The sequence below is a fragment of the Pleurodeles waltl genome, chromosome 5, assembly GCF_031143425.1.
Source record: "Pleurodeles waltl isolate 20211129_DDA chromosome 5, aPleWal1.hap1.20221129, whole genome shotgun sequence".
Lineage (NCBI taxonomy): Eukaryota > Metazoa > Chordata > Amphibia > Caudata > Salamandridae > Pleurodeles > Pleurodeles waltl.
Window position 1 is genome coordinate 263,127,961 of NC_090444.1, and position 22,605 is coordinate 263,150,565.

General features: G+C 45.3%; 1 protein-coding gene across 2 annotated transcripts in view; it reads left to right on the forward strand.

Moving 5' to 3' along the window:
• Window positions 1-22,605, forward strand: part of DYNC2LI1 (dynein cytoplasmic 2 light intermediate chain 1) — a 271,075-nt gene that overhangs the window by 215,871 nt on the left and 32,599 nt on the right. For both annotated transcript variants that reach the window (XM_069233995.1, XM_069233996.1), the window contains 2 exons: window positions 5,015-5,085; window positions 17,779-17,876. In XM_069233995.1, the coding sequence (XP_069090096.1) occupies window positions 5,015-5,085; window positions 17,779-17,876 (169 nt within the window). The remainder of the gene's footprint in view (window positions 1-5,014; window positions 5,086-17,778; window positions 17,877-22,605) is intronic.

A 22,605-nucleotide genomic window follows, 5' to 3' on the forward strand; every position in this document is an offset into this window, starting at 1 on the left:
TGCAGTTCAGATGGCTGTCATAAAAGAAAGACTATTGGCTTAGGGAAAACGGATAGTTGTATAACCCCCCCATCCCAGCCTTAGAGGCTATCACCAAGGCAAGCGTTCCTAGCACGAAAGCCTTACATTCGAGATGAATACAATTGGCCACTGATGTAGACTGTCTTTGATCCAAGTTTGCAGACTCACAGCTTTCTTCAATATGATCAAGAATTCCGTGCCTAGTGATATTCTTCCTTTGATGAGAATGATTGCATAATAGATACTGATGATTCATCTCAGCCTGCGATGACACAAAATAGCAGTATTCTACTGCTTGCGCTGCAGTACATGGAGTCATGAAAGATGAAGTATTTCATGCACAAAAAACCTTTACACAGGCCTTAGGGAAATGTAATGCCCTGCTGGCTCTATTGAAAGCACTGATTGTGGCACTGGAAAATGTGTATCCTGAATTCCCCACACTCCTACTGTGTGATTTGTATTATTGTGTCTAGTCTCACAATGAAAATCTACATTGTTGCCACCTGAATGGATTTAGGGCCAGATGTATCATCACGGCCCTTTGCGATTCGGAAATAGCGATTTTTAAGAAATCGCTATTTCCGACTCGCAAAGTGCCATGTATCACATTTGCGAATCGGTAATAGCGATTTCTTAAAAATCGCAAATGCTATTACCGATTCGCAAATTGCGATACCGGCCCCATTTTTTTTGTATTTCCAAAATTTAGATTTCTGAACCAGAAATCGCAATTTTGGAAATGCAAAACACCAGGGTGCTGGGGGGCTAAGGCCCACTCTGCTGCACCCCAAATGTTTTTTTGGGGAACATGTAAGGTGCACACATGCCAAAAGGGCATGTGTGCTTTACATGTACAATTTAAGAATGCATTTTAAATGCATTTTTAAATTTTGCACATGGTTACCACCAAGTTCAACTTGGTGGTAATTAGCGATTCCTAAATACCAAAATCGCATTTAGAAATGGCTTCATACATGTGCTAAGAAATTGCAAATAAGGAATCCTTATTTGCGATTTCTAATTTAGAGAATCGCAATTTGCGACTCTCTAAACAGGGTCGCAATTTTAAGGAATCGCTATTTTAGCGATTCCTTTAAATTGCATTCAGAATGTATTTCATACATTCTGAAATGGCATTTTGCATTCGCAAATGGGCATTCGTACCGTGTGCGAATGCAAAATGCTTTCATACATCTGGCCCTTAGAGACTACAAAGGGAATGCTATTAAACATAACTGCTTTGGGGAAATGTGGCACATTCTTAAATAACTTCTTGCCACGGGCTCGAGTAATTCATACATTGAGCCATCAATGTGTTGGAATACATGTTGTGGGGAATTCATTGGTTGATGAAGCTGCAAAAGCAGCGTCCAGACTGCTGTAGTAGCTGCAATTACTTGGTCTCACATGCGGGTGGATGATGACATCACAGCTGTTGTTACTGCTTCATGCAGTGGTGCTTTCTTACCTAGAAAGTATCCAAGAAAATATTCTTATCTTTTGAGTGCCCAAAATGTTCCTTTTAGCCACATTCCTGGAGTGGGTGATCGAGTGTTACCCAACCAGGATCACAGGCTTGAATTAATAATAGCAGCATAATGGGTTAGTGTTAGACAGTGCTGGTGTGGCAGGTACAATTTCCTCACTTCAGAGACACTTTAGTGGTATGGTCTGTACATGCAGATGAAACAGTATGTCCTCAGTTGTGACATCTATCAGCAAATTAACAGTTCCACTTCAACGCTTACACCCTTCTTAGTTTCAAATACACATCTCCAATGTGTATATTTAGATGATTGCAGATCTCTGAATTCAGATGGCACATTTAAATGTATTCTACTGGCCGTAGATTCATGTTCTAGATTTCTATGGGTGTGACCACAGCGATCAGCTGATGCTTGGCCACAGCGATCAGCTAATGCTCAAACTGTTATTAAAGGTTTGCAAGTCTTTTTGGGGATATCTGCAGTAGCAGCATTCCACTCAAACCAGGGACCTGCATTTCTCGCTAAGGCTTACAGTGATTCCATGGGAACCCTGGGTGTTGCTGTGCATTATTCCTCTCCCTATCCTTCTGTGGTTAAATTCAATAGTGCAAAGAAAGAACTGTCACTCAAAGCAGCCTTTAACAGCTAGAGTGATAGATTCAAGTCATAGTTGGATCCATTTGCCCATATGGAGTCCAGAGAGCCTTACATACTCTACCTAGAAAACCTTTGTGAGGTCAGACACCCTATGATGTCTCTTTTGCATCCAGATGTACATTAAAGATCTCATTAATCCTGGTGCATTGGCCACACACATGCCTTTTGACATCAATGAACATTTTGCTGTCTGACAGCAATTAGAAGACTTCTGCGACAAGCACTCAAATGAAACTACCAATTATTCTGATGAAGTGAAGGAGCAACCTGTGTCTTATGGCTGAATTTCTAAAGTTGGGGACCTAGTTTGAGCGAAGCTTGCGGACTAAAGGGAGTTTGGCCCATCATAGCCAGCACCGGAGCCAGTCCTTGGCATTCAGTGTACCAGAACTCTGATTTACCTTCAGCGTGCTGATTTGAAAACCAAAAAATATGTTTTGATTGACCTAATCAAGCTATACCATGTGGCCCGTCCTACACAGTAGGTCACCAGGACTCCTGGGTAGTTCCCTGCCTCCTGTCACTATCCTGCAGGAAATCCCTCTGCAAGCATTAAGTAATACAAATATTGACTTTCCTCTGCTGGGGACTTTATATTCTGACTGTCCACTTGTTCCTGTTGCTACTGCCAATACATGGACATGCTCTAACTGCTGTTTCTAATAATGCTTTTCAACTGCTGTTTCTAATAATGAAGTTGTTTATGACCAACCTCCTTTCGAAGAGGCTACAAGTTCTTCTTTGTGACATGAGGATCCTGTTTTCGCACACACTACCTCTTGTTACTTTGTTGACATTGATGATTTTTCTTCACACACTTCCCTACAGGGAGTACATGCATTTCTTCTTTGACTGAAAAAGACTTATGATTCTTCCATGGTCTTCTATTTGTATTCCATCTCATTGGTTTTTCCTCTTCATTTGGACTGGATTTGTTACAGTTTTCTTCTTGATTTTGAATGGACATGTCTTACAGAACACACTGCTCCTGAACTAGTAGCTGAGGTGTTAAAGTCTCATTCTTCCTTGCATAGGGTGCAAAAAGACATGTCTTTGGTGAACATTTCTGCATTCCCCGTCTGATGGAATTGTGTGGGAAAAGGTCCCATTTGATATTTTTTGTTCCTACAGAAAAATTCAAAATGCCTTATATTTTCAAAAAAGCTATGGACAACATCATTACTCCTGGTGCTATCTCAGATGAGTGGCATATGGACACCGTAAGGAGTATGCTCTCCGAATTGGAAAGCTACACTTTATTTGAAACTGAAGACTTGTGTTTGAATTCTGAAAATTATGGTGAAATGTTTTGTGATCGTCATTATGCTCAACACTTTACACAGAGCTAGTTCTCTTTGTGCAGTTTTTAATTGCACACAACAGGAACATTGCCTGACACCACCAGTGAGTAGTTCAAAACATATTTGAGAGAGTTTGCTTATTTTTCAGGACACAACCCTTTAGACCTAAGCTCTTAATGTTATAAGCTCACCCGTTCTCCAGCAAAGAAAAATATGCTGACCCTAACTAAATTGACTTATTCAGATTCATCTGTATCCCAATTGATCCTACAGGGTTATTAATATTGGAAAGATAATATTGATTTAAAATCGATTTGAGGAATCTATAATTTCCTGGTTGGAACTAAGATTGTCAATATGCAGACATGAATTAAGAAAAGGGCCACCGTTCTACTAATTCCAAGAAGTGAAAATGGGTGCGAAATATGAATTTAAGAATGGGGATGATCAAGAAGTTTCAGGCAGGGCTGTCTCGTTTGAGAATACCATCAGCAGAGATAGTTATTTTTCATAAATCACTTGTCCAGTCAAGTAGGAAGTTTAATTTGAACAGTCTTCATTTATGCAGTTGGTACACTTTAGGTAAAAAACATGATGTGCGAAAAATGACAACACATCCAAGCTTTATAGTAATGTAATTCCTAGTATAGTCAATATTGACATTGCCCAGGATGAATATTACACCGTACAACAGACCACGTAGAGGAAAAATGAAATGATTGGCAAGGGTCTTATTTCTTTCTGGGGATGAAAAGTCACCATCTAAGTAATAGTTTCATTAAAGGATATTTGTAGCAATAGCTGCAAATATTCAGTATTGGTAGGTGGTGTAATAGCCTCTAAAGGATAAAGTGCAAAGAAAGACATGACAGTCATGGCTACCACGCCTAATGTCCCTTTTTGTCTTCCTAGTGGTAGAAGTAAAAAAGGCAATTATAGTATCTTCATATGTTGGAGAGAGCCAGAATTAATTAATAGAACTGCAACTCATGTTTTCACTGTCTATAGGATTGTGAATTTGATTTTGAATTTCCTATTTTATTAAGTACACTAAGCATGTATAAAGCTGTAAATGTAGATTGCAGGACCAGATAGTGAATGAGAGGGGTTCTAGGGAAGGCTAAGTTGCCTAAAAAGTGGGACCAACATCCAAAAGATGCCCATTATAACTAAAGGGATATTTTCAAGTGGTAAAATACGAGTTGTTCAAAAGTTAAATAAATGTTAAGTGCAGTCCTAGCTGTCTTTCAAGACGTCTGTGAAGATTAGTGGCAAGTGATTCATGATAAGCCTTATTTGGCTAGTAACATTGGACAGTAATGTATATGATTTCAAGAGCACTTTACAGTACTGTTTCTGGTTTTCCATCCAGGTTTTATAATAGCATAGAAATTGAGTTTAACCCTCTTATTCCTTCTATTTTTTTTTATTGTTGCCACTTAGATCATTTGTATGTACAATTTTTTTATGTTGCAAAAATATTTTTTGTGAAAAATGTACTGTCGTTCATAAACGTATTGTTTTCTTTTTGTTTTCCACATTAAGCAAATCTATGTCAGTTGATCTGAATAAGCCATTGTGTGTGCCATCTGGAATGGACTCCCTTAGCCACATAGGTTAGTATAAATACACAAAATGTAATATTCTGAGGCCATGTGGTAAATGAGTTGCCATTTCTTGCATTGATAGCAAAATGTAAGGACACTAATTGTTAACTAATCAGCAATGAGATAGATTGTAAAAGCTGAACATGCAGAGTGGACCTTTTGTAGTTTTTCAGATTTATTGAGTGAATGCAGGGCATTAAAAACTTCTAAAATATACATAATGCAACATGTTCTAATACTGACCATACTCCCAATATAAAATAGAAATGCTTGTCAGCATACCGATTCCTATGTCATTTCTCCAGCTGTGCCCTAGTGTACGCGCCACATTACACTGTGAGTACGTGTTAGTTGATGAGGTCTCATGACCTCAGGGGCATTATAAAGGTGCGCCGATGCGCAGGCGCATACACGGTGAGTGAGAAGACTCCTGACCTGGCCTTATCCCTTTTGAGGGCAACTTTACGGGGATTGTTTACTGTGTTTTAACTGTTTGTCTGTTTTAACTGGTCCTCAGGCCCACGGGGAGTCCGCATTTCTCGATACTAGAACTGTGATTGGGCCTGTTAGAGTCCTGTTTCTTTTGCTTTGGTGGTGGCCAACTTTGACACGCCACATTACACGGTGAATCTATTTTCTATTGTTGAGGCCACATGACCCCGGGGATAATACAAAAGCTCACAGATACGTAGACATGCCGCTTGCGCTCCTAAGGCGTCCGTCCATCCGCGCCAGTACGTTGCCAGGAACCAGGGATGCTGCTGGTTTAATTAGAGGTAAGACATACTTAAATCTTTCAAGGCAAAAGATTCTTGAGTTACGACCTATATGTATTAAGGTGAACTGCGAGTAGCGGGGTCCTACGCATTTGGAGAGTTTCTGCTGTCCTGCATGTTATTGTCAAAATGAGAGGAAGGAACTTGAATAGGATATTGGTTCAGTGATGGAATTGATCGCAGATACTTCAAGAGAATGTCTGCAAGCACATACACTCAAATGTAATTTACTTAATGCTCATTCAGTGCCTAAACACAATGATTTCATAGATGCTAATAGCTTAGATTGTTTCTTTGTTGCTGAGACATGGGCAAAAGAAGACTCAGGCCCTGACTTGGTATGCGATTGTCAGGGCGGATAGAAGAAAGAGCACTGGGAGCTTTCTGGCAATTGTATTCCATCAAGAGCTATGCTGCACTTTGGAAGTAAGGGGCACCCCGGCCAGGGAGGGCAGTGAGGTGGGTTCCTTCAGGCTAGATAGGAAAAACATGCATCTTCTGTCTGGGCTACTAGTGTACTGTCCTCCAGGCCCTAAAGCTCAGTTTCTAGAACACTGGCACCATATAATAGAACCTTATATCGTCAGTAATAACTTTGTCTGTTTAGGGGACTTTAATTTTCATCTCAAAGTAGAGAATGAGAAAGAAGTAAATGTTTTTTTGGATTTGATGAATAATTTAGGGTTCTCCCAAAGAGTAAAAACAGCCATGCATCTAGTTGGTCGCGCTCTAGATGGTATTTTCAGTAATGGTGATGCAGTAAGGATTGGGGATTGTGTCCCACTTAGCTGGTCTGATCATTTTGCGTGATGTTTTCTGATTTATCTGAAAATACCGCAAAAGTGCCTGTAGTTGATGGCACCAGTATGGCCAGAAGGGGCAGAATTTCAAGCAGTGAGTTAGTGTGAAGTCTGGCCTCAACGGTTTGGAGTGTGGCAGATAGAAAGAACTCTCCAGCAGGCTATTAAAAAAATTGTGTCCAGTCCACATTGAATGAGTTAGTACCCATTAGGGAGAGGAATAAGGGGAGAAGGAAAAGTTCAGCTCCCTCATTCACAGAGGATTTAAAAATACTCCAAAGACAATGTTTGTGGGCAAGAACGGACGTGGAGACTGGTACCCAATTTGGAGGAGAAATCTGAACTTAAAGAACTGTTGAAAAGTTTTAAAACTTCCATTGAGGATGTAAAGACTGCCTTTTTTCCCCAAAAAATTAGGATGCCAATGAATGCACCCTGTGAATTATTCAAGACAGTAAAACATCTAACATCTCCCCATCCCAATAGGTATTGGATAACTCACAGGAGTTCTGTGATAAAGTGGCCACATATTTCAGGGACAACATGTTGAGTATTTTTTCTGATTTTCCTGATACAAAGGATTCCCGATTGATGAGCTAGAAGGTGAAAGTTTCAATGTGCAGTCAAATAGTAACACACTAGCCAGCTCTCTCTCTCTCTCTCTCTATCTCTTTCTCTGGAAAGAGAGAGAGAGAGGATTTTCTTTGCTTATGCAGACTAGTTTGGGGCCACCGGAGGACCCCTGTCCACCTAATGAGGCTATAGCAGAAGTCTTAGAACAAATCTATGCACAGGTGATGATTACAGGGGAATACCCACAGAATCGGAAGGAAGCTATTTGTTCCTCTCAAGAAAAACTGAGTGGAGACTCAAACGATTTGAAGAATCTTTGACTCATCTCTTTATTGCTGACCCCAGCTAAAATATTACAGAAACATCTGAACAAAGAACTGTCCCATTTTCTTGGTGAGAAAGATTGCTTTGATCCTTCGCAGCACGGTTTCAGGAGCAACTACAGTACAGAGTCCTCTTTAATTTCTGCGTCTGTTTGCATCCGGCATTAGGTGGATCAGAGCGGAGCAGCCATTCTCGTAATGTTCGACCTGTCTGCAGCCTTCAACACCATCTCGCCATCTTTATTGGCGAGAAGGCTGTGGCAGGCGGGATTAAGGGACAAGGCACTCCAACTGCTACAATCCTTCCTTAGCAATAGGATTAGAATAGTTAGTTGTGGAAATTTTAGAGCTTGCCAGTTTCAACTGCCCTGTGGGGTTCTGCAAGGTTCATCCCTCAGCCCGGCTCTGTTCAACCTGTATGTCACCCTGCTGACACGGTTGATGTAGTCATGGGGATTTCAGTTGTCATCCTATGTGGATGACACGGATCATTGTATCGGTTGGTAAGGATTGGACATAGGTGGCCATGAGATTCAAATCCTGCATGGGGGAGATAAACATCTGGATGAAGCAAAGTTTGCTCAAATTGGAGCAGAAATCTTAATTTTCAGTCTCAACCACTCCATTTGAAATAGTAGCTGGTAGCTGGAGTCTTGTGGACCGCTACCCATCCTAGTAAAGGAAGTGAAGAACCTTGGAATTGTTTTAGATAACAAACTGACTTTCAAGTGCCAGGTTAGCAGGACAATGAGTTCCTGCCACTGGATACTCAAGATGCTGAGAAAGATCCTTAAGTTTATTCCAGGGGAGCTCAGGGTTCCTGTAGTGTTGGCGCTTATCACCTCGATTATTGTCACGCCCTGTATCCGAATGTTGCATGCCATTCCCTCAATAAGCACCAGTTGATTCAAAATGGGACGGCGCACTTAGTTCCAAGAGCCAATCAGTGACGGAGGGTCTGAGGGCCTTACACTGGTTCCAGTTTAGGAAACAGGTTAATTTTAAGGCAGTATGCCTGATGTTTAAGGCACTTCATCAGTCTGGCTCTAAATACAGTGTCTCTGCCTTTACCTGGAGGGCCCCTAGCAGACTTTTGAGATCTATGGGCAATAAGAACATTAATGTACCCAGATTTAAGAAAGCTAGATGGGAGGTAGAGCCTTCTCAGTCGCAGCGGCCAGGCTCTGGAACAACCTGCCAGACGACATCAGAGGGGCAGACTCGTTTATGGCATTTCACAGGGCAGTTAAAACCTGGAAGTTAACAGCAGATTAGTACGTTTTTTATCTACTTTCCTGTGTGATTCTTCTACACAAGGCTTCCTTCCTGTTGTGTTTGTCTCCGCACCTAGCGGTTGGATTCCCGTTTGGGTTTAAATTGCTGTTTAAGTGCAAAATACAATTACAGTGTACTGCAGGTCCGATTCACAGAGTCCCTGCAGTTGTGGCAGAAGCTCTGGACTCGTGGTGGAGTCTCTGCACTCGCGGTGGAATCACTGCACAGTGCACTGCATACAGTGCGACGTGCGGGGATTCTGCATTGATTATGGAGAATCCGCCTCAACTGCGGAGCCTCGTAATGAATCGGGCCCTTAATTTGAAGATTCCCAAAAGTGATGTAAGTGATACTTTAATACATAACCCACAGCCACACTAGCTTTGCAGAAAACAGATAGTACTTCTAAACTATGTGTGCTATTAAACATTTACCCATGTATGCTGAAAACTGTAATTTTAAATGCAAATATAGCATGATGTTCCTTTGTATTTGTTGACAAGATGTCAATGTGGGATCTTCTTTGATAATCCTAAACATTGAAAAATCCTACTCATGTTAAGGATCTTAGGACACTTTAACAAGAGATGCAATATTTTCCAAATAATGTTCTTAATCTAAATATATGGGCCTCTATGCAGGCTAAACTGCTTGAGTGTCATGTATTTTTTTCTATTAGAAATTAGCCACGTGTGACAAAAAATCTAACTTTAGTGGATTCAGGACTGATCTATCCTTTTTAAATCTCCTTTTAAATCAGAAACGTAGGATGTGATGGAAACGGGTTTAGAAAAGACGTATCTTTACGAAACTGAACAGGGAACATGTCATGCAGCTCTACTGCTCCCAATCCATTTAATTGACCCTTATGACCTTTTCTGATGTATATTGTCTTTTCTAATAGTGTTTTGCTGAAAATTATTTTTTGCTATTCCTTTTGTCGTTCTACCAGAGAATGTCTTCCTTCTTAGTGTTTTGTCCTTAGAAAGATAGGCAGAAAGGACAGACTCCATAATGTGCATCACATCGCTCTCATGTTTCCCTTAGTGGAGGAATGTCCTTGCTAAAGGACCATGCAGGGAGACTACAGTGATCATGAGTGAATCATATTCACTGTAATACTGAAAGATTTTTGAAAGCTGAGCCTGTGGAGAGGATCAGATTGGTAATTCTCTTACATACTAGTAGTAGTGATCCTTCCAGATTTGTGTGTAAAGGCAAAAAAGGTCTGTATCTGAATTGTTCCCTTATGGCTACGTCAACATGAATCTTATCAGCATCAAGAAAAGCACTCTGAATATTTGGTTGCTACCAAGACATTCAGCTTTCAGACTTTCATTATTCTGAAAATGTACTTGACATCAAAGGGACCTCTGCTGTCAAAGGATATGTTGCCAAGGGCTCTTTTGATGTTGAAAGCTCTTTGACACTGTGACACATTCCATATCAGAACACCTACTCAAAAGGCATCCTCAGTTTGCCACCAGTGAATAGTGTCTTCAAGATTACACTGCCAGTGCCTCGAACTGATCCTCCACTAGCCAGCTTACCTTAGTCTAGTGTCAAGGCTAGATGTTGTTTGTTTATTTTGATATAAACGTACTTTATTGAGTTTTGAAGCATAAATACAACAAGAAGAAATTGTATATGCACTACTCTGCACACCATTTCCACCCACCCCTCTATGAAGTTAGGTCATATCAACTTCAACAAGAGTCACACCTCCAGATAGTATTGAAAGACCAAAGGAGACTTCCGATTTGCCCCACATCTTGACCAATTCCTGGGGACAGCTCCTAGCAACATAAATCAGTTCCTCTTGCTTGGCACACAGCCCATACCAGTCCTGTTTTCCAATCACAGTTGGTAGGCCCACAAGCATGTGATATCCCCTGCCTTCTACAGTCTGCTCCAAAAGACCCAGCAATGCCAGCCTTGGCGTCAACACAATTGTCCTGTCTAACATATGAGATAAAGACAGAGCTATATGTGCCACTAGTGCGCAACAGGCGACACTGCCACATCATGTGGAAGAAGTAGGTATTAGGGAGCGAGCAGTAGGTGCAGTTGAGAACTATGAAAATTCCATCTTGTCCAGTCACTGAGGTGTAAAGTAGGTCATATGCAGGTAGTGCATTTGTATCAGTCACAGGTCATGCAGGCCTCGCGCAATTTAATATCCTTTAATCCCCCACCCACTGCTCCCATCGGTATCTGAGTGTTTCAAGAGCCCCTGGGGCATTACACATCAAAGATAAAAAGGTAGATTTGAGCGATACCACCTCATACCAAGAGGCCGTTGAGGACCTTCGCTTACAACAGGCTGAAGTCAGGCAGTTCATTCATCTCAGCACAGTATACTATGAATGCATGTTGTAGATGCAGGTGATTATGGAATTGCATATGTGAGAGTTTAAAGGTTAACTGCAAATTTTGAAATCAGTGTACATGAGACCCGCTCCAAACATCTCCCAGTGTTGTGACCCCTATCGAGTCTCATCCCCGGAAGTCCTCCAGCCACGCCGTGTGACTAAGCCATCAGCCTCTCCATGGAGGTATTTGTTGGGTTAACTTCTTGTACCAGCCAATGAAGCTGTTGACCACCCTCCAGGTGAGAAAGATTGTCTGAGTGACTTCTGTTGTCTGGAATGGGATGGGACAGTCAACTCAATTTGGTAAGGTGGCTCACTCCAGCCCCTGTTCATCTAATTATTTATTACTAGGAGCTGGGACGCCCAAGAATATAATCGGATGCCCGCTGCCCTCTGTCATAAACTGACCTGTGGCAGTTGTTAAAGGTGATACAGAGTGGGGTGCAAGCTCCCCAGAGAAAGGAGCAAAGGAGTGCTGTAACCTCAGTGAACCATGGGTTAGGGATGTGCAGTGGAAAGGTTCTGCAATATGTATAGGAAACGTAGGAGAATCATCATTTTGATGAGTACAGCCTGTCCCAATGTGTTGAGGGAGAGGTTTCTCCAGGTGTTCAGGTGGCCTTTGGTAGTAGTCAGTAACATGGTGAGATTCATCTTGCGGGTGAGCTCTGGTAACATCGTAACATATATATGCCCAAGTATTTGAAACTGAGGTAGCATACAGGAATGTCCAATAACCAGGAGAATGTGGTGTGGTCGCTGCGTACTGGAACTAGAAGTGATTTGTGTTGATTCACATGGACTAGATCGAGATAAGTCCAATCAGCTGAGTCGAAGGCCTCTTCGATGTCAATGAGCTTAAGTACCATGGAGTCTGGTGATTCCTGAGCTTAGGCCACTGCAGTACCAACGCGCCCGATACAATGACAGGTGCTAAGATGGCACATAAAATCACATTTGTCTGAGTGCACTAGGGAACCAAGGACTTGTTGAAGTTTGATAGCCAGAACTTTAGCAAAAATCTTGATGACTGCGTTTATCATGGGGATGGGACGATACGAGGCACAGCCTTCTCCGGTTGCCCTGCTTTATGAAGAGCCACTATAGTAACTAAGTCTAGGCCAGACGGAAAAAAACCGTCCTGTGATGCTTCAAAATAGAATTTCAGTAGATACAGGATGAGGATATCACAAAATTTATGATAATACTCAAGGGGGAACCCGTCCGGGTCCTGAGCCGCCCGTAAGAAGAGACTTGAGCTCTTCTCATTCACATGTACAAGACGTGGAAAAGGCTTGTCCATCAGAAACAGGCTAGCTACCTCTTGAGCTACTCATAGAAGTCAGCAAAAGCATATGCTATCTTTGTAGGGGTGTGTATAGGACAACTCTGGAGTGTCCACGATGGATGGGATCAGTTTGGAGCTTGCATCCTTGGTGGAAAGCCAGTATAGGAGTTTACTGCTTTTTTCACCATGTTCATACACATGACAAATAGACGCTATCCAACACTGGCAAGCCTTGTCATTCACCAGCTGTGTGAGGACTAGCCAGTCCTGTTCTAATTGTTGACGTGTAGAGTCGGACCCTTGGTGGCTATTTCAGTCTCTAGATGTAAATTGTGTGTTTCAAGCTCCACGGTAGTACATGGAATTTGTCTTGAACTACATGTTAGAGGAATGTTTTGGCCTCGCCTCACAGTGTGGATTTACCAGCCACCTAGTCCTTACCCACTTTATTGACCGACCGGGTATTTATCTCAAAGTACGAGTGGAGTTTTGTGTCATATACCCTACAAATCGGTCCTCAGTAAGGAACCAGGCATTTAGTCGCCAGAGGGATCAATTGTATGTCGTAGACGTCCCCATGCAAAATATAAGTGGTGAGTGATCTTGAGATCAATCAAGGGAGGAAGTATGTCTGCAGCAGTCAGATGTGTCACATCAGTGGCAGGGAGAAGGAGATCAGTGCGGTAGAGTGCTTTTGTAGCTGAAGATTTGTGAGTATATGAACGTGTTGCCGGGGGTCACGCCCATCGGGCATCACAGACTCCCAGGGAGTCATTCCAAAAAGTAAACACCTGGGACATCTCCGGGCGGTGCTTCAAAGGCGTTTCAGAGACATCAAGGTCAGTATTCAGAGTGGCGTTGAAGTCTCCTACCAAGGTTCACCACCCCTGGAGGCAGGTTGGTGAGGACTTCCAGGAGTTCAGAGAGTGTCTGTTTCTGACGTTGTAGGGGCACGTAGATATTAAAGATGTTAAAGATGTTGTGAGGCTTTCCCTCGAGCATGCCGACCACTTCTATATAGCAGCTGTGAGGGTTCTGAATGACCTGTGTGACCACAAAGGGGAAATCTGTGTGGAACTCCCATAAGACATGGGTGAAAGACCTGGTCGGATCCGAATCTGTGCAAAAAGGGGCAGTTGGAGCCCATGAGATGGGTCTCTTGTAACAGGGCAACACTCTGTGAGCATCTCTCGATGAAGTGAAGCTCAGCCGAAGACTTGATACGGTTAAGGAGGTCATTAACCTTCCAGGAGAGGAGATGAAAATTAGTCATAGGGGACAAGATTAAAGTCTGGTGGTGCAGCAGGTTGAGGTGGAGCAAGCAGTGCTGGGTGTGCACGTGTATATAATGAGTTAACAAATAAGAACCAATAAAAAACAAAAACAAACCCTTCCTCGTAACTAATAAAACCCCCAACTCCACACTTCCACCCCAGAAGCATCTATCGCCACAACATCCCCAACAACATAGTATACATTGTAGGGTATTCAAGGTGGACCTCCTCCAAAAGAGGATAATTTGTCGGCCGTTATCAGACGCCTTGAGCCCAGGGCCAGCTGTCATGTGTGATATCAGTTTAGAAACATTTTATGAGTGCTGCTCCCATCTAACCCATGCCCCACGTCGCTAATTGCCTCACCATGTACTTAGTCTAAGTCTTCATGGCAGCAGGGTACCTCTCCCCTCCCCTTGAGCCTCCTGGTTTGGTATCCGAGGATTCGGGTGAACGTTTGCCAGAACTCCGTCCTTGTCTGAATTTGGTATGTCAGTGAGGTCAGGATGGCACAGATGTAACAACAGGAAGCTCTGGACCATCTCTGGAGGACACACCAGTAGGGTTGTGACATTTAAGAGCCCTTTACTCCATTGCGCATTCCCTGGCCTCGTCCGGAGTGTCGAAAAAGTAGGTATAAGATTGTGAGATTACTTTCAGTTTTCCAGGAAGAGCAACATATATTGTAGTACCATTGCTCTCAGTTTTAATTTCCCGCTTAAATGGATTTACCTTGTTTCTGTGTAAACCAGAAAGATCATAATAGGAGTTGGCTAAAAGGTGAGTTTCCCTTGGGTGCGCATGTGGTGTAGAATTATGTCTCTGTCCTTGTAGTTTAGGATTCTTGTAATGCTGGGGGTGCGTGGCACACCTGGTGGGGATCTTTGAGCCAGGGCCCGATGAGCTTGCTCCACCACAAACCAGGGGGAAAGAGCCCCATCAGGAAGCCAGGAGTTGACCCAATTTCTATAAAACGTTTGGGGTGGGGAGGATTCGGCATCTTACTGGAACCCCTCAAGGCAAAGGTTGTTATGCCGAGAGCTGTTTTCTGCATCTACTGCCCTCGCTTTCGGGATGTGGGTGGTAGTGGTCAGTGTGTTCACTTTCGCCTTTAGGTCATTAGTGTCATCTTCAGTAGTAGAGACTCTGCCCTCCGTCTCTGTGACCCTCCTGGCTACATTATGTCTTGCGGAGGAATCGCACTGTTTACTCTTACCTTGCCAATCTTTGTTTCAAGTGCTTCGCGAAAGGTCTGGATGGCCTGAAGAATTTGTGCCACATATGTGGTGGACAAGGGCTTAGTGCCTGGGGACAGGCCGACGGATATCTGAGGCACTCAGAGGGACACATGGTGAACTTATCAATCTTTGGCTGGCCACCCAGTGACAGGCCCTTATCTTTCCACATGCCAGCTACACACAGGAGAGGTGAAGGCGCCAGCACCGACAGCAGGGAGAAAGGGTCACCAGACTCTTGTTGTTAGCACAGGCACACCAGCAGACCTTGATCATGTCCTGCAGGGAGGGGCACCAATGGATCATATGAATTCCACCCAGAATCCTTAGGAGTAGCATGAGCAGCCAAAGGGTACGCCTGGAATATAGCCCTTAACGTCAGAGGAGTACAGTCTGCATGTGCATAATGAAGGCTCTCATGGACCAGGCCCCAACTAGGATGACAAGTGGGTCAGTTTGGATGCTGTGAGTTACCTGCTGTTGAATCTTTCAATTTGTGGGCAGCAGCGTGAGATCATTCATCTTTGGGCCACCCCTATCATTAAGGGAAAGTTTGTCATAGGAGCGTGGTTATTATGGTCTTTGGCCTGACCCGTCTGTTTGAAGATCTTTAGAGGAAGCACAAGCAGCCGGGGTTCGATCTTGGAAGGCCGTTTGTGTGGGCTGACAGAACCCAGTCTGTGTCCACTCAGTAGACAGCCCCTCACAGCCACATGGGGCACACAAGGCCTAGATCAGGCCCTGCATGGCTCCGTCTGCTGCAGGCCCAGTGGCAGTTAGGTTGCAGGTAGGGCCCTCGAGGCAGGGCAGCAAATTCCCACTCTTGTCCTGCCCGTCCCTAGCGTTATTGGAGGTGGTAGCTCGAGCAGCCGAGAGGTCCATTCCACGGGTCTCCCCCCCTAAGCCCCGCTAGCAGATTCTGGCAGTGCCCTGGGGCTCTGGAAGCTCCGTACATGGGGCATACCACTCGGCTTATCCGCTCTTACCCTGAGGTCTCCACTGGCAAGGAACTCTTCTGTTACACTGGTCTGGGCCTCTGCAGAGTCCAGCTGCCTCCTACGTCTGGGATGCGCCATCGGGCTCAGGTCTCCTCGCTGCCACTCTGCAGCCACCAATGGGCCAGCCACCGCAGTAAGAGGAGATAAAGGAGACCCAGCTCCCCATGGCCCCAAAGCACTGGACCCCAGGGATGGCACATCTAGGCCCCCCTGTGTCTCCAACCAGGTGCCACATAGCTCGGCTATACAACTGCTGCCACTCCTCCAATGGTGCTTCGAGACGGCAGGCAAGCGTTGGCTGACGATAACCAAGGAGGGGGGTGCACCACTCAGTCACAGCTTTGATTAGGGCTGCAGGCACCAGTCCATGCCACCAGGATTAAGCCAGTTTAGGGAGGAGGCCTGGGAGTGATCTTAATTGCCTCCAACATCTTGTCCAGGTTTGCAACGCCCCCACATTGTGTAGTTTTAGGTGCTACAACAGTGTGCTCCATCAAAGCCATTGTGCCCATTAGTTTCTCATCTCATCAGGCCTCCTATGGACAGCTTGAGCATTCCAGTTGCTACCATGAAGGCACCACATTGGTTACAGAAGAAACCCTTCTTCTCAGACAGTGTGAGGGAGGTGGTATTGAATTTCTCCGACTGTCTTCTCCGACGTCCATACCTGTGATGGTGCTGTCTTGATTGTGCGCCTGATTGCTTGCAGTGACTTCCTGAGGATCTGCTCATGCCTTTCTTTCCTTGGTTGTGAAGAAAGAGTTTGAGAGTATGCTGAAGCATTTGAGATGGAGGGGTAAAATATGCTCTTCAATTCGACCACTTATGGTGGCAAGAGCAAATTTTCAAGGTTGACCTTTCTTAGGGTGTATGCCCTCGTCCTTACCGGGGAGAGAAAGAGGAAGAAGTCCCTTACTTGCCTAATGAAAAGAATAATGGAGAAGTGTACTGTGAGTGCTTTCCTGCCTTTCCCTGCTTTACTGTAAAGCAGATCTCCCCTGTGTCCCTCAGTCTTTAGTACGGCATCATATAACGTATGTTACAAACTTTAATAGTGTGAGAATATTGAAGGCAAATGACACAAGCCATTGTCATTCTTCTTGGAGCTGTTCAAATCACAGAAAGAACATCTGCCAGGCACAGCTGATACAATGAACGGGAGCTCAAATAAGGAGTGCAACACTTGTGAAACCAAGAAAACTGTTCTCTCTTACCTTGACAAAAATCTGAAAATGGTGCTTAACGTTTTAAACCAAGGAAACCAGAACGACCGATTTTCAGTCAGAAACAAAGACTTAAGAAAGTGAAATGTGTTCTGCGGTCCTTGCTGAGATGCCTGACTTCCTCCATATTATGTGTGATAAAAAGGCCAGCTTCCAGAGTTCCTAAAGTGGCAGATTGTGTTCTTCCACTCACGAAGAGTCGAGCAATAGAACAAGAGCTCCTCCTTCCTTTTCGTAGGGTTGACATTTTCTGCCAACTATACTGTACATGTTGACTCCTACAGGCATATTTCTTTTTATTGAAATGTATTTTGCGATCCTTCATATGGCAGGAGATATTCCACAATTATGGAGGAGTGGGATTTTGTAACTTCTCTCTCCTTTCTTTGTTCAGTGTTTACTTATTATTCTGAAATTATGGTCCATTATTTTCTCTACAAGTTAGAATTAAAACATTTTGTCACAATGTATGTGAAGCATTGTTATTTTCAGTTTCACTTGGTGGTTTTGTTTTGCCATTTTTTGTATAATATTGTCTATGAATAATGTTGAATCAACTTTTTAGGATCACCTCCAGTCTCTGACAGTGATATTGGACAGCTGTATGCAAGAACACCATTGGAATTATGGAAGAAAGCCTATGATAAAAGCTTTCCAGCTGTGGTATAGTATCAAGATTAGAATTTTAAATTCCAAATATACAGAGCTCATTGCTCCAAATGCCTTTATTTAACACTTGGAATGAGTTCAGACCATTCTGTTAATTGAAATCTGGCTTTTAACATGATCAGAATTCAGTGCTATTCTTGAAGTTATTTTTCAATTCTGAGCTGGTTACTGACAATTGAGATATAAGAGGCTTCTGACTATAGGCCTGATTTACAGTTTGGTATAGGGGTTACTCCATCACAAACCTGATAGATGTCCCATCCGCCATATTACAATTTCTATAAGCTATAATGGAATTGTAATACAGCGACAGGATATCCATCATATTTATGACAGAGTAACCCCCTCCACCAAACTTTAAATCAGGCCCTAAATCTTTGCTGTTGATAACCCGGCAAGCAGAATCAAATATTAGAATTCTGCGCTTATTTGTGTGTTAACTTTCTACATAAATGAGTTGTAATGTAATAGTATAGAGATCACCTCAAAGTCTTTATTAAGAACTAGTTTGCAGTATGGTCTTACAAACTTCTACCATGGTTGCATCTCATTGCATTTGATCAGTAGATGAGCATTATCTGCTTCAGCACATCTGGGTCTTCATGCTTCTGTATGGTGAATTTCTGATGGATACAACTACCTGTGGATTCCTCACCTAATGAATACTCCCATGGCGCCAGCATTCGACGGAAATCTTCTTACTAGTCTCTGCACGTCGACGAGGACGTCACTCTAGCCCACGCGACGCCGTCTGACGTCATACAGGCAATAAGAGGTCCTCGACGACGTGCGGACGTCAGTTCCCTTTTTTCCGTGCATTCGAAACGGTTATCTTCGAGGGAGCAACTGTTACTTTTGCGGTTACAGTGTATATCTTGCTGCGTAGTCTTTCGCTGTGGTAATAATGTCGCAGAGAAAGTCTGGATTTAAGCCTTGTCGTGAGTGTGGAGGCAAGATGTCGGTGACGGATCCTCATTCCGATTGCCTTTGGTGTTTGAGCTCCGACCACGACGTCTCGACTTGTGATTCATGCCAGCACATGAATCCAAAGGCCCTCAAGGAACGTGAGGCGAAGCTGTTTATGGCAAAATCAAAGGAGAAACATCACAAGAAGTCTTCTTCCCCAAGACATCGGCGTCATCGAGACTCCCGGCGCCGTAGAGAATCTCGGCGTCATTCAAAGGAGACTCGTTCCAGGTCTTCGGATCGGCGCCGAAGGACATGGGAGATCAGTCCCACGGTTACGCCGCATCCTTCGACGCCGTTGCCCTCTCCGGCGTCTCCAACTTCACCTGGACAGGCGTCGGTGATTGAGGTATTGGAGCCTCAAGTGTTTTCTCCGGCGCAGACGCCGAGGCCGGCGTCGGGGTCGCCTCCGAGACAGGCACCTCAGTATCCGGCTTTTCCCACCCCTGGAGCCGATAGTTCCGCATTCTTGAATGCGATGTATGCCATCTTCCAACAGATGGCTCCAGGGGGTGCTCCGGCTGGGCCTTTGGCCTTTTCTTTGGGTGATCCTGCGCCTCTTCGGCCGGCACCCTTTATGCCCTTTCTCCCTTTTGGGAACGTGGGCTCGGCGCCAGTGTCGGCGCCGGTGGCCGCTCCGGTGGCGTCAGAAGGATTGGCCCCGGGGATTTCCATACCGTCGACGTCGAGGTCGGGATTTCGGCCTGTGACTCCATCTGCTTCAGCTGCTCTTTTGTCGGCGCCGAAGTTACCTGTGGCGCCGGACGCGGCGTCGGTGGCTTCTGAAGATCGGCGCCGATCTTCGACTTCGGCGGAGGCATTGTCGACTCCGCGTATTGAGCAACGACTTCATTCAAGGAGACGTGCTCTCCGTGTATTAGAAGAGCAGGAGTACCAACGAGCCCTAGAGGAAGGAGAGCTAGAGGACTCGGGTGATGGGCTGCGTGGACTGGAGTCGGCCAGTGGGCTGGACACTTCCCCTGAGTGGGACCTTTCGTCCCCGGGGGAATATACTAAGGAGGCTGCTTCCTTTCATGCAGTGGTACGGAAGGCAGCTAGTTTTTTGGACCTGCCTTTGCCGGTGGTGGAGGCAAAACAAAACCTTTTAACAGAGGTGCTACATCCGGCCTCAGCCGCGGCGGAGCCTCTGTTGCCATTTAATGACGCTCTGCTGGATCCGGTGTTAGAGGTGTGGAAGAGGCCGGCATCTTCCCCAGCAGTTCACAGAGCCGTGGCCAGGAGGTATCGGGCGGCTCCAACTGACCCTGTTTTCCTATCTAGGCACCCTACGCCGGAGAGCTTGGTGGTGCAGGCCTCCTGTTCGTCCAAGTCAGCGCCTGGTTCTTTTCCGACGGTGCCTGGGGACAGAGATTCAAAGAAGCTAGAGGCGCAGTCGAAGAAGATTTTTTCGTCCTGCAGTCTGGCGTTAAAAGCCACCAATGCAACCTGTATCCTGGGGAGGTATATTCATGCTCTGATGGATGACATTTCCTCTTCGTTTACAGAGCTTCCCCAGGGTCTTTTGGATCTTGTCTCAAATGCCCAGGCTGCTGCGACCCAAATTATCCAGACGGGACTGGATACCACCGACTCGGTAGCCAGGGCAATGGGCACAACTGTGGTGGCAAGGAGACAGGCCTGGCTCCGTAACTCGGGCTTTTCTGCAGATGTACAGTCCACATTGTTGGATCTCCCGTTTGATGGGGACAAACTGTTTGGAGCTAAGGCTGATTCGGCCTTGGAACGTTTTAAGGAAAGCAGGGCCACGGCTAAGTCGTTAGGGCTCCAAGCTCCTTCTTCCACGGCCTCTTCCAGATTCTTCAGGAGGTTTCGTGGATTTGGGCGTGGCTCTTCCTCCTCTTCCTTTCGGGGAAGATATCAGCAACCTGCTTCTTCCCATCCCTATAGATCTTTCAGGGGGAGAGGTAGGGTCCGCACCAGAGGAGCCTCTCAGCAGCACTCTGCCTCTTCCTCATCCTCTGGCGGGGTGCAGCAGGGGAAGCAGCCTTAGGCTTCCACCATTTCCCACTCACTCCTCTCCTGTAGGGGGAAGATTACAGCATTTTCTCACCAAATGGAAGACTGTTACATCGGACACTTGGGTTCTCAGTGTTGTGGGAAAAGGCTACACCCTTCCCTTTCGGGAGTTCCCGCCCCTCATCCCGCCCCGCCCTTCTTATTGTTCAGAAGAACACCTCCTGTTGCTAGAACAGGAGGTGCAAGTCCTCCTTTCAAAGGGCGCGGTGGAGTTGGTCCCGGAGCAGGAAAGGGGTCGAGGATGTTACTCAAGGTATTTCCTGATTCCCAAGAAGGATGGTCGTTTGAGACCAATTCTGGACCTGAGGATCTTGAATTGGTTCCTCAAGCAGGAAAAGTTCAAGATGCTGACCCTAGCACAGGTGCTTTTGGCGTTGAACATGGAAGACTGGATGGTGTCTGTCGACTTGCAGGATGCTTACTTTCATATCCCGATACTCAAGTCACACAGGAAGTATCTCCGGTTTGTGGTGGGATCGCAACACTATCAGTTTGCGGTCCTTCCGTTTGGTCTTACTTCAGCACCTCGAGTCTTCACGAAGGTGATGTCGGTGGTTGCGGCAGAACTCAGAAGGAAGGGGATAGCAGTATTCCCTTACTTGGACGACTGGTTGATCAAAGCCAAGTCCCCGGAGCTTGTGTCGCATCATCTGCAGTCAACGACCCAGTTGTTGTTCGACCTGGGTTTTTCGGTGAACGAGCCCAAATCTCACCTAGAGCCCTCTCAGCGCCTCCTGTTCATAGGGGCAGTACTGGATACAACATTGGGTCGGGCCTTTCCTCCGCCTCAGCGGATTCAAGATATTCAGGATTTGGTTCCAATGTTTCAAAATGGAGCGGTAGTTCCAGTCCTCAAGGTCCTTCGTCTGCTCGGTCTTTTTGCCTCCTGCATTCTGTTGGTCACGCATGCTCGCTGGCACATGAGGGCTCTTCAGTGGTGCCTCCGAAGGCAGTGGTCTCAACACAAAGGGGATCTAGAGGGTACTGTCAAGATCTCCAGAGATGCTGCTGTGGATTTGAAGTGGTGGATTGCAAGCAACAATCTTTCACAAGGAAAGCCGTTCCAGCAGTCGCCACCAGTGGCCACAGTCATAACGGATGCTTCCACTCTAGGGTGGGGAGCTCATCTGGGGGATCTGGAGATCATAGGTCTTTGGTCTCCAGAGGAACAGATGTTTCACATCAATCTGTTAGAGTTACGGGCTGTACGTCTGGCTCTCAAGGCCTTCCTCCCTTCCCTTCGTGGTCAGTCGGTACAGGTCCTAACGGACAATACTACCACGATGTGGTACATAAACAAGCAGGGAGGAGTGGGGTCGTACCTTCTCTGCAGAGAAGCTCTTCGACTATGGTCCTGGGCAAAGGACCATCGGATTTGCTTGATAGCAAACCATCTGGCCGGAGTTTTGAACGTGCGTGCGGACAGTCTCAGTCGCCACTTCTCAGCAGACCACGAGTGGCGTCTCCATCCAGATCAAGTCCGTTTAATCTTCCAGAGGTGGGGGTTTCCTCGGGTAGATCTGTTCGCCACTCGAGAGAACGCGCATTGTCCGTTGTTCTGCAGCCTTCATTATCCGATGCAGGGAGCGTTGGGGGACGCGTTTCAAATAACCTGGTGCGGCCAGTTGCTTTACGCGTTTCCTCCCATACCCTTGATTCCTCGAGTATTGAGGAAGATTCGCCAGGACCGGGCTCTAGTCATCCTAATAGCTCCGGATTG